Below are 18,551 nucleotides of genomic sequence, written 5' to 3' on the forward strand. Positions count from 1 at the left end.
TTCAGTGTTTTGCATGTGAATTACAAAATGTTGTAATATTTTGCCAAATAAATAATTTTTACAATTTTTTATGATTCATGATGCCTTGTAACGCTTGTCTCAAATGTTTGACATCAAATATTGCAAAGATTTGCAATTTTTCTAGAATGGATTTAGTTTTATTTGGCAAAAATAAAATAGTTTGTACAATTTTATTAATTCTTACTCTCTTTCTAATCTATTTGAAACAAAAAAAGTTAAAATTTCACATTAAAAATTAAGAAAACAGATGAGTTATAAAAAATCGAATCGTTTGTTTGACATCAAATATTACAAAGATTTGCAATTTTTCTAGAATGGATTCAGTTTTATTTGGCAAAAAAAAATAGTTTGTACAATTTTATTAATTCTTACTCTCTTTCTAATCTATTTGAAACAAAAAAAGTTAAAATTTCCCATTAAAAATTAAGAAAACAGATGAGTTATAAAAAATCGAATCGAAAAATAACTTCGGGTGTAGTTAAAATAAAGAACATCTTTGAAAATTCCAAATTTTTCCTGGGGACTTAATTAACTTAATGTTTCCATCTTGATTAAAAAGATAATTTTATGAATTTATTTATTTATTAAAAAAAAACATTGTCAACTTCAGTCAATTTTTTAATTGGAAATATTTTGCTGATATTTTTTTCTGTGTAAGTAATGCAAATTATTTTGAAAAAAAATTATTGTTTTTCTGTACATCCAATCATATTTAAGTGCATTTCACTAATTTTTTAACTTTTTATTTTCTCTTTAAGTTTCTTAGAAACATTTATACACATATAATGTTCACTTAAGATATTATATCAGATCATGTACATAAATAATTTAATTTGTATTTTAGTATATTTTATTATTGTTATTTGTTTTTTTTTTTTCAAGAATAGAAAATTATAGCATCCTAACTACTAACATTTGTTCGTTTCTTTCAAGTCTATGACTTTTCTTCGTTTCCTTATATACGTTAGTATATTTATTTAAAAGATATTGTTTTGTTTTTTACCTTTCTTTAAAAACAAATAACTTACAGATTGACTTAAAGTCTTTCTCTTGGGCCTTGTTCATGATTCCAGGTATTCCCTTGCTTTTAATGTAATTTCAAAATATTGTTACAATCTCACTAAGATTACTTGAATCTCAGACAAAATCTTCTTTGCCCTTTAGCATTATTTCCGTTTCCGGTGGTGATGAATTCATTGGTATTTTTGGTATAAGAGAGGCATGTCGTTGTATTGAGCAGGTGTAATTGGATGTTGCCGGAAATGAAATGCTGTTCTTGTATTTCATTGCCTTTTGCTGGCATAGACCAAACCTATACAGCGTTGTCCAAATAAATAAATAAGAAACAGAGTAAAAACTTTATTTGATTCGTATCCTAAAGCTAATTTTTTTATAATATTTACTTAGCCAGTAAGGAATATAAATCTTGACGATATTGTGATGTCAATATGGCATAGAGATATGGATCAGCACAAGAATTGAGAGGATAAAAGAATACCAATAGAATTTTCGATTTGGTTACATTAATCAATGGATAACCAGATAAAGCAGTCAAACCAAAAAATGCTATGGGAGCCCAGCAAGCAAAGTTAGTGAATACCTGGAGATATATAAGATTTTTTTTTTTAATTTATTTAACTACATCCTCTGAAACCAAACAAAAAAAAACTTACCAACAAAGCCATCTTTTTGGCCACACTCATTTCCCCTCTTGAAGTATTGTGAGCATGTCGCGTTTCCTCACCCAATGACAAATAGATTTGACCATAGCAAATGGCTATAATGAAAAATGCTACACCATTTAGTCCCATTATGGCCACCAAATAAATCGTATCAAATAGATCCCCATCCTCCATGGGTAGGCAAATGCTAAAAAGATAGAAAAGAAAAGAAGGTTTTATTTCACAGGGAGAGTGAGAATAATGATGTTTCTGACCAGCTCACGTCGCTGTATGTTATAAGGTGAGATAAAAATCAGTAAAACGTCTGTCACTTGTAAATCTTCGAAATTGTAAAGATCTTGTGTGGTCCGTTGGCCTTTAGTCACTTCCGTCTTACATAATTTTTGTTCGACTGTCAAATTATTATATGCTGTCTGATCTATTGTCTCTAGTTTGCAATGCTGCATTTCACACTCTAGATTTTGACGATCGCTAAGAAAAACAAAAGCAATATCCCCAGTATAAAAAAGAGCTAGGGAAGAGCCAATGAATTCTGAAAAAACAATTTTTAATATCAACTACTCGTCTTTGGAACAGATTGCATGCAAAATATAAGTAACGTAAATATATTTAACAAGTATATACGGTCGTAAGTTCGGCCAGGCCAAATCTTATGTACCCTCCACCATGGATTGCGTAGAAACTTCTACGAAAGACTGTCATCCACAATCGAATTATTTGGGTTGTGGTATCTTAAAACTTCTTAACATCGTTTTCTAAATTATGAGTTAGTCCATACGTGGTATTTATTAGACAAAAAAGGTATGTATAGGTAAGTCTACAAATAATTACGAATCGATATGGAGTTTTGCACAGTACGTAGAGAACCACAATTGAAATATGGGGGTCGCTTATATGGGGGTTATATACAATTATAAACTTGATATGGACCAATTTTTGTGTGATTGGGGATCGATTTACCTGAGGGCTATATATAACTATAGACCGGTATGGACCTAGTTAGACATGGTTGTTAACGGCCATATACTAGCACAATGTAAAAAATTTCAACTGTCCACGTACCAAATTTCAACCAGATCGGATCAATTTTGCCTCTCCAAACGGCACCGGAGGTCAAATCTGGGGATCGCTTTATATGGGCACTATATATAATTATGGACTGATATGAACCAATTCCTGCATGGTTGTTGGATACCATATACTAACATCACGTACCAAATTTCAACCGAATCGGATGGATTTTGGACCGATTTCGACCAATTTTTGCATGGGTGTTTGAGGCCATATATTAGCACCACGTTCCAAATTTCAACTGAATCAAATTAATTTTGGTCTTCCAAGAGGCTCCGGAAGTCAAATCTGGTGATCGGTTTATATGGGGGCTATATATAATTATGGACCGATGTAGACCAATTTCTACACTGAAAAAACAGTGAACCCACCAGGAAGAAAACTTTTGATTAATTTTAGAAAATTTTGAATATTTGTAGAAATTTTTAACTAAACTGTATTACAAGCGCTGGCATCGCGCCGATATCAAAAAATAAGTAAATATTTTTCGACAAATTCAAGAAAATTTGTTAGACATAGATAATTTTTTCTCCTTTTTAAAGAAAATTTTGTAGTTTGAAGGAAATAATTGGAGTTCAAAATTGCAAGAATGTCTTTAGTGACATACGAAGTTCATGATGGACGATTTTGTAGTAAAATGTACAAATTTGAAGAAATAATGAACTATTTTATGACAAATACGAATTTAGTAAATCTCTATCCTTAACTTGAGTATAATTTTTTCCCGTCTTTTAGTTCATTTAACTAACGTACGCAAAAAATTATTAGAGTAAATGAAACTTTCACCAAATATAATAAGTTCATGAACTAAAATATAGTTAAATTGGCTTTAGTGAAATAGTGAGTTCACTTTTTTTTGAGTGTACATGGTCATTAGTGACCATATAATAACACCATGTACCAAATTTCAGCCCGATCGGATGAAATTTGCTTCTCTCAGAGGCTCCGCAAGTCAAATCGGGGGATCGGTTTATATGGGGGTTATATGTTATGTAATTATGGATCGTTGTGGACCAATTTTTGCATATTTGTTAGAGATCATATGCTGACACCATGTACCAAATTTCAGCCGGATCGGATGAAATTTGCTTCTCTTAGAGGCTCCGCAAGCCAAATCGGGGGATCGGTTTATATGGGGCCTATATATAATTATGGAGCGATATGGACCAATTTTTGCATGGTTGTTAGAGACCATGCACCAAATTTCAGCCGGATCGGATGAAATTTGCATCTCTTAGAGGATTCGCAAGGGGGTCCGTTTATATGGGGGCTATACGTAAAAGTGGACCGATAGGGACCATTTGCAATACCATCCGACCTACATCAATAACAACTACTTGTGACAAATTTCAAGTCGATAGCATCTTTCGTTCAGAAGTTAGCGTGATTTTAACAGACGGACGGACATGCTTAGATCGACTCAGAATTTCACCACGACCCAGAATATATATACTTTATGGGGTCTTAGAGCAATATTTCGATGTGTTACAAACGGAATGAAAAAGTCAATATACCCCCATCCTATGGTGGAAGGTATAAAAAGGAGATAAAAAAATATTTTCAATGAATTAAATTTTGTAATTAATTTAAACTGTCTACATCTACGCTAATATATAATTAACACACAATTGACCATTAATATTTTGTATCAATATAACCTAGAAATTTGGTATATGAAGATTTGTGCACCCGCCTTGCATACACTGAAAAAACAGTGAACCCACCAGGAAGAAAATTTTCGGTTAATTTTAGAAAATTTTGAATATTTGTAGAAAATTTTAACTAAACAGTATTACAAACGTTGGCATCACGCCGATGTCATAAAAATAAGTACATATTTTTCGACAAATTCAAGAAAATTTACTAGACATAACTAAGTTTTTTCACTTGTTAAAGAAAATTTTGTAGTTGGAAGGAAAAACTTGGAGTTCAAAATTGCAGGAATGTCTTTAGTGACATACGAAGTTCCTGATGGACGCATTTTTGATAAAATTTACAAATTTAAAGAAATTCTGAACTATTTTGTGGAAGACACGAATTTAGTTCATCTTTATACTTCATTGGAGTATATTTTTTTTCCTCGGATTTAGTTAATTTAACTAACGTACACAAAACATTATTAGAGTAAAGAAAACTTTCTCTAAACATAATAATTCCATGAACTAAAATAAAGTTAAATTGGCTTTAGTGAAATAGAGAGTTCACTTTTTTTTGAGTGTAGATTCAAAAACTATATTCCTAAACTAATTCCATAGTTTTTATGTTCAGTATGTGTCATTTGTCCGAAGTGTAGGTAAAATAGTTTTTTTTTTGGCTCTCAAAAATTTCGTGCCAACAAAACAGAATTTGTGGGAAGCTCAGGTATGTAAAAATTGGTACAATTGTACCAAATATCGGGCACTTCTCAGAGAAGTTCACCAATGTGGTATCACAATGGACTGAATAGTCTAAGTGAGCCTGATACATCGGGCTGTCACCTAACCTAACCTACTACCAAAGCCTATTTGAAACCTTCAATTCGTCTCCAAAATGCTCTAGAAGTCCCAACGGGTTATAAGGTGTCTATACCCAAAGAAATAATACTTTCCTCCGGAACGAAATTTTAGACAAACGAAATTCCTCTTTCTTATAAATTTATTTCTTCTAGTGATTCAATGATTATCTCTACACTTTTATTATTTACTTACAAAAAAAGTTTGTAGCGTCAAACGAAAATTTCGCTTGTTTGAAATTTCATTCCTCAGAATGGAAAACTCTTCTTTCAGTTTATATAATAATTTTGTTAAATTTAACTTATCTTGTTCACATCTTTTTGGTACTGAGTAAATTGCAGTCAAACGGGATAAAATTTGTCCATTTTAAATCTGGAATTCGGTGTGTACAGTGATTAATCATTTTTTTATTTGGTACATTTTGAACCCAAAAATTACACTTTTTACTGGAGTTGGTAAATATACAAAATTATTTCCATGCGACAGCATCTCCACGGGCTAGAAATGAGAGGTTTACACTGATGAGAAGATCTACTGAAAAGTGGATCTACTGCGATAATCCCAAGCAAAAAAAAAACATATATTTACCCTGGCCATGCCACAACATTGACGACAAGGCAAACATTTTTTGATCCAAAAAACATTTTTTGATCCAAAAACACTGTCCATTTCTACGCCGCTTATTGCTTTCTATGGTTCGACTAAAAAAAACGCTTCGGTCGAGCTCTAGTGTGGTGTATTATGATCACATGATCTATGTATCTTTTCAGCCGAAAAGCTCAGCTCAAACGTATCAACACAAACTGCATTATTCTGGTACACTTGTTAGGTTAGGTGGCCGCCCGATGTATCAGGCTCACTTAGACTATTCAGTTCATTATGATACCACAGTGGTGAACTTCTCTCTTATCACTGAATGCTGCCCGATTCCATGTTAAGCTCAATGACAAGGGATCGCCTTTTCATAGCCGAGACCGAACGGCGTTCCACATTGCAGTGAAACCACTTCAAGAAGCTTTGAAACACTTAGAAATGTCACCAGCATTACTGAGTGTTGGGATAATCCACCGCTGAAAAACTTTTTGGTGTTCGGTCGAAGCAAGAATCGAACCCACGACCTTGTGTATGCAAGGCGGGCATGCTAACCATTACACCACGGCGGCTCCACTTTTTGCAAAAGCCCGTAAAAACTTGTTTGGAATCACTCCTATGGGAAACTCTATCCTAACCCGCTATATAGTTCTGACATTACAGCGTCTGCGTGATCAGCATCTTCGTTCCTATGAGGAAACCAACTATTGAGCCGATTTGCGGATCGTTTCTTCGCTGCTATATCTGTGTGTTTCCAGAAGATCGGAAAAGGTTGTTGCTTCCAAAGGCCAATACTTCAGTGGATAAGTCTGTTACTATTTTTTCTACGAAATAAATTCTCAATATAGTTTGGGCTTTCAATACAGTTTCCCTTTCTATTGTCTACCCATAGATTAATATCTAAAATCACAAACTATTGAGCATTTCAATAAATAAATTCAATAAATTCTTCCTTTTCTTCCTCTTCCATACAAACTATAATCCCCTTGATTTTCCATTAATATCTCCGTATATTCACCCAGTTATTTATGAAATGAATTCCATTGTTTCACCTGCATTGCACTAATGCCACTTCCACTAGTTCAATTCTCGATCGATGGTAGTTCACTTACCTCGTAGATGAATAGTTGCTGATTCCAAAGAGTGGTAATGATGACATGATAATCGAATACACCCAACCACCTATCATAATATACGATGCCGGCCGCAATTTGATGCGATGATTCAGATACAGAGCATGTGTAATGGCCAGCCATCTTTCGATTGTTATGACGGTCAATGTAAATACCGATAAGTGGCTAGCAAATACCGTCAAAAAGCCTGCTACCTTACAGCCAGCACCTGCAAAAAGAAATGTCAAGTGGATGTTAGTGCGGTGATTGGAATCTATGGTAATATGAATAGAGAAAAAGATAGCTAATTGGATGATAATGGTCACAATGATAATTAACAAGTGAGTAAAGTAGAAAGTCGGGAGGGGCCGACCATATTATACCCTAAACTAACCCTATTGAATTAGTAAACATAAGCATTTGTGGGTTGCCATGGAAATTCGTTTAGGAAATAAACCGTAAGAAAAGGGTAAACATTTATAGGAGCTTTATCTCAATCTCAACAAAAACGCCTGGTATTAGAAGCTATACTTGATTTTACACCTACAGAGTTAATAGGCCACAAATATTGAGTCCGTTAATAAAAATTAGTGTGGCTAATGTAGCCATATTTGTGAAAATCGCACTCAAAAAAAGTTTACTTGGATCCAAAAGATTTTGATCTTCCCTTGAGGATTTTGGTATTTTTTGGTATTGCGGCTTCTTTAAAATAAAGACATTTTTAGCGACCTGTCTGGCTTTAAATCTAGAATCAATAAAATTAAAATTAGGATACAGATCTCATTTATCAAAATTTCATTCTCTTTTCGTGGTATATTAATAAAGCTATTCTCGTACAAACAAATGCCAGTTTAAAAATCCAAATTATAACGGATACTTCAAAATGTTTTCTTACTTTCAAAAAAAGATGCTACATCTTCAAAATAAGTCTTAGTCTATGTTTGAAGCGTTTTTATCTTAAATCTAAAGATTTAATGTTTCATGTAATTTAAGGACGATTTCTTTAAATCAAACATTTCATTATTTTCGATGAAATTTTAGTACGAAGACATTTACAAAATGTGTGTCCTAAATTTAATATTTTTTTTTTTTTTTTGAAACAAAGATTTTTAAATTAAAAAAAAAAAAAAAAACAAGTTTATACGGCCGTAAGTTCGGCCAGGCCGAAGCTTATGTACCCTCCACCATGGATTTCGTAGAAACTTCTACTGTAGCCGATGGCAAGATATCTTAAAACTTCCTAACACCGTAATATATACCACATAGTCCATACGTGGTATACATTAAACTTAAAAAGGCCGATTAAATACGTATATAATTAAGTTTAAAGTTTCTATAGAAATAAAATATTGACAAAATAAAATTTTGACAACATTTTCTATAGAAGCAAAATTTGGACAAAATTTTCTACAGAAATAAAATTTGGAAAAAATTTTCTGTAGAAATAAAATTTGGAAAAAATTTTCTATAGAAATAAAATTTTGACAAAATTTTCTATAGAAATAAAATTTTAACAAAATTTTCTATAGAAATAACATTTTGACAATGTTTTCTATAAAAATAAAATTTTGGTAGATTATTTTTGGCTCGAGTGGCAACCATGATTATGGACAAATTTTTCTGTGATTAGGGATCGGCTATATATAACTATAGACCGATATGGACCAATTTTGGCATGGTTGTTAGCGGCCTTATACTAACACCACGTTGCAAATTTCAACCGGATCGGATGAATTTTGCTCCTCCAAGAGGCTCCGGAGGACAAATCTGGGGATCGACTTATATGGGGGCTATATATAATTATGGACCGATATGGACCAATTCTTGCATGGTTGTTAGAGACCATATACTAACACCACGTACCAAATTTCAACCGGATCGGATGAATTTTGCTCCTCTAAGAGGCTCCGGAGGTCTAATCTGGGGATCGGCTTATATGGGGGCTATATATAATTATGGGTCGATGTGGACCAATTTTTGCATGGTCAGTATAGAACATATACCAACACCATGTACCAAATTTCAGCTGGATCGGATGAAATTTGCTTCTCTTAGAGGCTCCGCAAACCAAATCGGGGGATCGGTTTATATGGGGGCTATATATAATTATGGCCCGATATGGACCAATTTTTGCATGGTTGTTAGAAACCATATACTAACACCATGAACCAAATTTCAGCCAGATCGGATGAAATTTGCTTCTCTTAGAGCAATCGCAAGCCAAATTTGGGGGTCCGTTTATATGGGGGCTATACGGAAAAGTGGACCGATATGGACCAATTTTTGCATGGTTGTTAGAAACCATATACTAACACCATGTACCAAATTTCAGCCGGATCGGATGAAATTTGCTTCTCTTAGAGCAATCGCAAGCCAAATTTGGGGGTCCGTTTATATGGGGGCTATACGTAAAAGTGGACCGATATGGCCCATTTGCAATACCTTCCGACCTACATCAATAACAACTACTTGTGCCAAGTTTCAAGTCGGTAGCTTGCTTCGTTCGGAAATTAGCGTGATTTCAACAGACGGACATGCTCAGATCGACTCAAAATTTCACCACGACCCAGAATATATATACTTTATGGGATCTTAGAGCAATATTTCGATGTGTTACAAACGGAATGACAAAGTTAATATACCCCCATCCTATGGTGGAGGGTATAAAAAATGCATTATTATAACGAAAATCTAGGTTGCGTATTCTTTAATACCATGTAAATATTTTTTTCAGTGCGGGTAATATACTCGTATTTATAAGAGCTATATGAAAGTCTGAATAAGACCGACTAATACATATAAATTTGAATTTTGAGTAGCATTGGTTAATAGATAAGAGTATTATGGCCAAATTTGGGAAAATCGGGCGTTGCGTAAATACGAGTATGCACTGAAAAAACAGTGAACCCATTTCCATTGCAAAATGAACTAAACTATAGTAATATTGACCATGATTTAGCCCTTAAGATTTTTTTCAACTTGTTTAGTTTATAATTCTCTTAAATTTTAGTTCATCTATAACATTGTATTTTAGTTCATTTTTACAACACCATAAGATTTATATACCCCTACCAAGTTAAAAAGTCAACATTCTTTTGGTTTACTTGCTTATTTTGTGGGAAACCCGATAATAAAAATTGGTTTACAGTCTCTTTAAAATTTCGAAAACTAAACTATTTTTAAATCAATCCTTCCACAGTACAGAGAAATTAAATAATTAAAGGAACAACAAACCGTTTTACTATTATGAAAATTTTCATACATTAAAATTAAACTTTCTTTAAGCAAAAGTACTTTATTATAAAAACTTATGATGAAAGTTCTTAATACAATGTTTTTTGTGAATAAAAATTATGACCACGTGGAACAGAGAGTAGTTCATTTGAACTCGCTGTTTGGACATTTTGACTTATCCTTTTTTTATTCATCGTAGGTAATTTTTTCACATATCTTGCTGGAAAAAAATGGAAACAATAATGAAAATTGTTAAAAATTAACACCATGTAATGAAATATAAGTTTTTAATGCTTTATATTAGCTTGTAACTTACCATATTTGGGGGCATTTTATCAAATGGTGTAAGGAATTCAACTTTTCTTTGGAAAACGTATCTCATAAAATTTGTACCTGAAACAATTAGAGAAATAATGAAGTATTCTATATAAACTCATAAAACTGTGTTGTTATCGATGTGAAGGATATAATAAAATAAATATTCTAGTTGAAAGAAAGACAAAGTTTTAATATAAAACTTACCAATTCTCTATTAAATTGTACGCTGAGGGGAAATATAAAAAGTTGTCCAAATTTATTTGGGTTACACTGAAATTAAATATATATTTTTTACATTAATTAAAATTATTAAATAGGTTTCCAAAAAATCTAATGAAAAAAATAATAATATGCATAAAAATATTATGATTAACCCTAGACAGTCATCATTCGTCAAAATGACGACACGTAATTTCATTTTCGATTTAAAATGCATTTTAGTCTATTGGGAAATGGTAAATTTAAGTTATACTAATTCGACCGTTTTATGAATTTTTGTGTTATACTACTTAAAACCAAATTGAATAAGAAAATAAATTCAAGTTTGGTTCACTTTTTCGCTCACGATGAAAATTATAGTGTCTTGAAATGAGCCGTAGTCAAAATGACGAAGGATGACGTTAATGTACAAAAAATAAGGATGACTGTACAGGGTTAAAAGAAAGTTAAGGAATCCTTACCAATTCACTATTAAATTACAAGCAAAGGAGTACTAAAAATTTTTCCAAATTTTTAAGGGGTTATTCTGAAATTAAATATTTGTTTTTTACATTAAAAATATAACATTGGTTTCCAAAAAATTTGATTAAAGATATACTAACATAAGGTATTAAAAACCTGTAATTTTGATGATAAAAAGGACACAAAATAAATATTCTAGTTGAAAGAAAGCCAATTTTTAGCAAAACTTACCAATTCTCTATTTTTTTATTTGTATCCATGTGGAGTTGCTCTGAAATTAAATATTGCTTTTACAACAAAGAAAAACATTAAACTGGTTTCAAAAAAAATTAATTAACAAATAATAATATACATAAAAAATATTCTTTGTAAAAGAAAGCCATATTAAAAAAATACTTACCAATTTATGACTAAACTGTACGCTGAGATATAACAAAAATTTTCCAAATTCATCTGGAATTGAATATTATTTTTTTACATTGAATAATGAAAATTTCAATACACCTTCAATTTCAACATATTTTCATAAATATTCTTAATAACTTTTTTTCTAAACTACCGATAAAATATTAATAACTTTCATTTAAAAGGTTTAATAAACAAACACCAATATATGACTCAAAAATCCAAAATATTCCATGCCTTTATATTCTCTTGTTGCATACCTACTTAAAAGATGCAACAGCCCACGCCAACGCCAACTATACAACTGAAGCATGCCAAACAAAACCAAGCAAAGCCAAAACATTCCTACAACAACAAAAACACATGTGCCTTTATTGAAAACAACACCTCATCCAGCCAAAAACCATCAACGTATAACAAACACACACACACACACAAACCACTAAATGAACAAAAATAAAAACAACCCCACGCTCATGTATACACAACAAAACTCAAGTAACATCATCTTTACATTAATCACATTCCACTATTCCGATAAAGATCTCTGTACTATGCATTAGTTCATCACATCTGCTGACAATTTACTCTAAGAATAATATTCGTAAAGGCACACCAGTTTATGAACGATGAAACGTTTAACTTAAAATTTGCAAAATTTTCATGAAATGTTATCTACCATTTTTGACGAAAATGTCTATAAATTTAATTACATGTGAACTAAAAATATTTCATTGTGTAATTTTTTACCAACAATTATTAACTATAGGAATTGTCAGTAAGAAATTGCTATCCACTTTCAAGTTCATTTTTCGTAAAAAAATATTTTCTCATACAAAAATATCTTATAGTAAATTGCACTTATTATTTAGAAAATACTTTACATTTCACAAGTAGTTTTATAGCATGACAAACGAATTTTTAACTACCAGTTAAGAAATTTTTTAAGGAAATTTCCATCGTATTTTGTAGGCCATGAACTAAACGATTGCTACTTAGAATTTGTAAAATTTCCTTTCGAGTAGTTAATTTTCGTTGAAGATACGAAAAATGAACTAAAATTCTGGAAAATTCTTGTAATAAATTATTGTAAAAATCTTCTTAAATTTACGAGACACTTTTTTTTCTGTGTGGGAGCTATATCTAAATCTGAACCGATTTCGATGATTAATTGCACACTTGCAGGGTAGTAAATTGGATTACGTTGCGTGCAAAATTTGACTCCGATCTGTGAGAAATAAAGCGCAATCCAACCCCATTTATCGAAATCGGGCGATACATATACATATGTTATATGCACCCAGAGAAGGAATCTGATCACCACAAACACGTTTTAAGAGCAAAATGTTATTTTTGGGTGGTGACCATGTAACATGGTTTTCGCAACCATATGATTTTCTCGGAAATCATGTATCTGATTTCGGCAAGCAGGTTATATTTGACGAGAAAATAAAATTTTTGTGACAAACATGTTACATGGTCACCATACAAAAATAACATTTTGCTCATGAAACATGTTTGGGTGATCATATTCCTTCTCTGCGTGTGAATTCGATCCGATGTTTTCCAAATTCAATAGCATTCGTCTTTGACAAAGCGTCATCTACCAAATTTCATCAACATTCAATAATAATTGCGACCAAAGTCTGCGAACAACAAGTACATGGAAAGACGGACATGAAGGGCTAAATCGATTCACGGGTGATTCCGAATCGTTCGGGGTCTAAAATCAATCAGTTTTTTGTGTGTTATTTTTATATCTTCCAGCATAGAATGATAGGTAGTAGATCAAACTTCAGGCTGCTATAATTTCCACAGCGTGGCGCAGGGCACAAAATATAACACATTATTCCATTGCATTACATATCGAACTAATTATTTTCGAAAAAAATATATTTTTCATTATTTTTATATTTTTAATTGGAAATATTTTTTATTGAATTAAATAAACAATTTTCACATTGTTAACTGAATTTTTTCAGTTTGATTAAGAGGTTAATTGTCTCAGTTAATTTTTTAATTGATTGTGTTTTCTACCTCAATCAAGTTTTTTATTGTTGGCTTACATTCGTCGAGAATAGTTGTACGATATAATATAGTCCGCGTTTTTGTTTTACCACTTATATTATTTGTTTTTATTTTTTAATTTAATATTTCTTCTCTACCAAATCACACTTACCATACTGCCAATCGTAGGCATAGTTGAAATATTCCCCCATTGAATGTGAATCGATTGCTGCTATCAGCAACAAATAAAGACCCAAACATAAATCAGCAAATGCCAAATGGCACATAAGGAAACGTGGTACCGAAGGCGATTCAGCTCTAAATAAAAGAAAATCAGAAGAAAAAAGTTCATATGTACTTTTCAGTTTTCATTGATAGTTCTCCAAATAAAGTAACTACAAAAAATATGGGTTTGCGCATATCTTTCTTTCATGCATGAAATCCTACTTGATGGAAAGAAGCACCACCAGCACAGCTACATTTCCAATGACAGCCAAAGCCACAACAATCCAAACGGATATGCGTAACCATTTATAGCCCATAACATCTTCACAGGGATTTAAATCATTTGCCATAGGAGAACAGTCGACAATGTGTTTGCTGTAAATAAAAAATGAAAATTGATTGAATTGGCTTAAATTTTTCGGAAACAAATAGAAACATTTACAGTTTAGTCAAATTGGGCAATATTGGCTTCACGCAGAGAAAAAGGATTTTTGAATAAGGCCTAAAGAAACATTGTTTAGTTATTCTGGTATATATTTCAATGTTGTGATACAAATAAATATGGTCACAAGAAAAATCTATAATCAAAGGCGTCAAAATTCTTCTATTCTCTATAATATAAAAAATATCCTCAATATTTGCTCGAAAAATTTTTTTATTCTTGTATATAATTTCAATAAAAAATATTGCATATAAGTTCAAAAATGAATCATATCCCACCGCCAGACTAAAGACTTAACTAAAGGCTATGGAAATTCGAATTAGCCAGCGATGAAACATGTCTATAGTCAGTCTTGTGTAGATTGGTATCTGGCAGTTTCTTTTTAGTAACTTAATAGAATCAATTCCCTTGATCTTCTTGTCCAATAAGCTCAAATAAATGTTGTAATAATTTGTAGTATAAACAATTTGGACATTAAACCAGCCTGCATTGATATCATACTAACTTAAAAAGAAATTCTTAATTGAATTTGTCATGATTAAACAATCAATTGCTTAATAACACCAGATAAGCGATCACACACGGAAAAGGATTAAATTATAAAAAAAAAAAAGTATATACTGCCGTAAGTTCGGCCAGGCCGAATCTTATGTACCCTCCACCATGGATTGTGTAGAAACTTCTACGAAAGACTGTCATCCACAAATTTCAACTCAGTCGGATGAAATTTACTCCTCCAAGAGGCTCCAAAACCAAATCTCGGGATCGGTTTATATGGGGGCTATAAATGATTATGGTCTGATATGGACCACTTTTGGCATGGTTGTTAAATATCATATACTACCACCACGTACCAAATTTCAACCAGATCGGATGACTTTTGCTTCTCCAAAAGGCACCGGAGGTCAAATCTGGCGATCGGTTTGTATGGGAGCTATATATAATTATGGACTGATAGGAACCAAATCCTGCATGGTTGTTGGATACCATATACTAACATCACGTACCAAATTTCAACCGAATGGGAAGAATTTTGCTCTTCCAAGGTGGTCCGGAGGTCAAATCTGGGGATCGGTTTATATGGGGCCTATATATAATTATGGACCGATATCGACAAATTTTTCCATGGGTGTTTGAGGCCATATATTAACATCACGTACCAAATTTCAACTGAATCAGATGAATTTTGGTCTTCCAAGAGGCTCCGGAGGTCAAATCTGGGGATCGGTTTATATGGGGCCTATATATAATTATGGACCGATATCGACCAATTTTTGCATGGTCATTAGAGACCATATACTAACATCGTGTATCAAGTTTCAACCGAATGGGAAGAATTTTGCTCTTCCAAGGTGCTCCGGAGATCAAATCTGGGGATGGGTTTATATGGGGACTATATATAATTATGGACCGATATGGACCAATTTTTGCATGGTCATTAGGGACCATATACTAACATCATGTACCAAATTTCAGCCGGATCGGATGAAATTTGATTCTCTTAGAGGCTCTGCAAGCCAAATCGGGGGATCGGTTTATATGGGGGCTATATATAATTATGGACCGATGTGGACCAATTTGTGCATTGTCATTAGAGACCATATACTAACATCATGTACCAAATTTCAGCCGGATCGGATGAAATTTGTTTCTCTTAGAGGCTCTGCAAGCCAAATCGGGGGATCGGTTTATATGGGGGCTATATATAATTATGGACCAATTTTTGCATGGTTGTTAGAGACCATATACTAACACCATGTACCAAATTTCAGCCGGATCGGATGAAATTTGTTTCTCTTAGAGGCCTCGCAAGCCAAATTTGGGGGTCCGTTTATATGGGGGCTATACGTAAAAGTGGACCGATATGGCCCATTTGCAATACCATCCGACCTACATCAATAACAACTACTTGTGCCAAGTTTCAAGTCGATAGCTTGTTTCGTTCGGAAGTTAGCGTGATTTCAACAGACGGACGGACGGACATGCTCAGTTCGATACTTTATATATACCTTATGGGGTCTTAAATCAATATTTCGATGTGTTACAAACGGAATGACAAAGTTAATATACCCCCCATCCTATGGTGGAGGGTATAATAATATACCCCTAATCCTATGGTGGAGGGTATAAAAAGCAAGTATATACGGCCGTAAGTTCGGCCAGTCCGAATCTTATGTACCCTCCACCATGGATTGCGTAGAAACTTCTACGAAAGACTGTCATCCACAATCGAATTACTTGGGTTGTGGTATCTTAAAACTTTTTAACATCGTTTTCTAAATTGTGAGTTAGTCCATACGTGGTATATATTAGACAAAACAGTTATGTAAGGTAAGTCTACAAATAATTACGAATCGATATGGACTTTTGCACTAGAGGTGTGCGCGTGACACGAAATTGTCGTGACACGCGTGATTCACGCGTGAATCAAGTGACTCGTGAATAAAATCAGAAGCAACTCTCGTGAATGTGGGTGAATGGGACTAAAATAAATATGTCGTGCGTGAGCGTGCGTGAGTAATAAAATCGGTTCGTGAATGTGCGTGAATACAATTTCTGCAAAATCACGCTCACGATAAAAATAAAGATTTAATTCTTAAAAAATAAAGATTTAATTCTTACTTATGTTAAATGAAATTGATTTAGCTGTCGAACTATATTTTATTTATAAATTTTGTTACCTTTGCTCATTCCCGGTTGGAAAATGTCGTGAGTCTCGTGAATTTGTCGTGAGTCACGGGAATTCTCGTGAATCGTGCGTGAGCGTGAGTGCGAGTGAAATTTCACTCACGCGCACACCTCTATTATGCACGATACGTAGAGAGCCAGAATTGAAATATGGGGGTCGCTTATATGGGGGCTATATACAATTATGAACTTGATATGGACCAATTTTTGTGTGATTGGGGATCGATTTATCTGAGGACTATATATAACTATAGACCGATATGGACCTAGTTAGGCATGGTTTTTAACGGCCATATACTAGCACAATGTACCAAATTTCAACTGACTCGGATGAAATTTGCTCCTCCAAGATGCTCCAAAACCAAATCTCGGGATCGGTTTATATGAGGACTTTATATGATTATGGACTGATATGGACCACTTTTGGCATGGTTGTTAAATATCATATACTACCACCACGTACCAAATTTCACCCAGATCGGATGAATGTTGCTTCTCCAAAAGGCACCGGAGGTCATATAATTATGGACCAATTTTTGCATGGTCATTAGAGACCATATACTAACATCATGTACCAAATTTCAGCCGGATCGGATGAAAGTTGCTTCTCTTAGAGGCTCCGCAAGTCAAATCGGGGGATCGGTTTATGTGGGGGCTATATATAATTATGGACCGATATGGACCAATTTTTGCATGGTCATTAGGGACCATATACTAACATCATGTACCAAATTTCAGCCGGATCGGATGAAATTTGATTCTCTTAGAGGCTCCGCAAGCCAAATCTGGGGATTGGTTTATATGGGGGCTATATATAATTATGGACCGATGTGGACCAATTTTTGCATGGTTGTTAGAGATCATATGCTGACACCATGTACGAAATTTCAGCCGCATCGGATGAAATTTGCTTCTCTTAGAGGCTCCGCAAGCCGAATCTGGGGATCGGTTTATATGGGGGCTACATATAATTATGGACCAATGTGGACCAATTTTTGCATGGTTGTTAGAGACCATATCCTAACACCATGTACCAACACCATCAGATCGACTCAGAATTTCACCACGACCCAGAATATATATACTTTATGAGATCTTAGAGCAATATTTCGATGTGTTACAAACGGAATGACAAAGTTAATATACCCCCATGCTATGGTGGAGGGTATAAAATATTCAATTAAAAACAATAGATTCAATTAATTCTTAAATCAATACAAAAATCCATCAACGGAATTAATTGAATCAATTATTTTCAATTGAATATTTATATACCCTTCACCCCTACCGAGGTACAGGGTATAATAGTTTGTGCATTTGTATGTAACGCCAAGAAGGAAAAGTCTGAGACCCATAGCTTAGTATACCGATCGTCTTATAATTAAATTCTGAGTCGATTTAGCGATGTCCGTCTGTCTGTCTGTATATGTAATTTTGTGTGCAAAGTACAGCTCGCAGTTTAAGTCCGATCGTCCTCAAATTTGGCACAGAGTTTTACATTGGCTCAAAGACAATCGCTATTGATTTTGGAAAAAATCGGTTCAGATTTAGATACAGCTGCCATATATATTTATCGCCGATC

General features: G+C 33.4%; 1 protein-coding gene across 1 annotated transcript in view; it reads right to left on the reverse strand.

The window, feature by feature from the left end:
* Positions 1–747: 747 nt before the first annotated feature.
* Lgr1 (Leucine-rich repeat-containing G protein-coupled receptor 1) overlaps positions 748–18,551 on the reverse strand; it is a 200,422-nt gene continuing 182,618 nt past the window's right edge. Inside the window, exons 14-19 of the mRNA XM_075290673.1 lie at positions 14,062–14,214; positions 13,787–13,932; positions 6,970–7,198; positions 1,695–1,890; positions 1,425–1,621; positions 748–1,333 (exon numbers count right to left, since the gene is read on the reverse strand). Of these exons, the coding sequence (XP_075146788.1) occupies positions 1,159–1,333; positions 1,425–1,621; positions 1,695–1,890; positions 6,970–7,198; positions 13,787–13,932; positions 14,062–14,214 (1,096 nt within the window). The 3' untranslated portion in view covers positions 748–1,158. The remainder of the gene's footprint in view (positions 1,334–1,424; positions 1,622–1,694; positions 1,891–6,969; positions 7,199–13,786; positions 13,933–14,061; positions 14,215–18,551) is intronic.

The sequence above is a fragment of the Haematobia irritans genome, chromosome 1 (assembly GCF_050003625.1).
Source record: "Haematobia irritans isolate KBUSLIRL chromosome 1, ASM5000362v1, whole genome shotgun sequence".
Lineage (NCBI taxonomy): Eukaryota > Metazoa > Arthropoda > Insecta > Diptera > Muscidae > Haematobia > Haematobia irritans.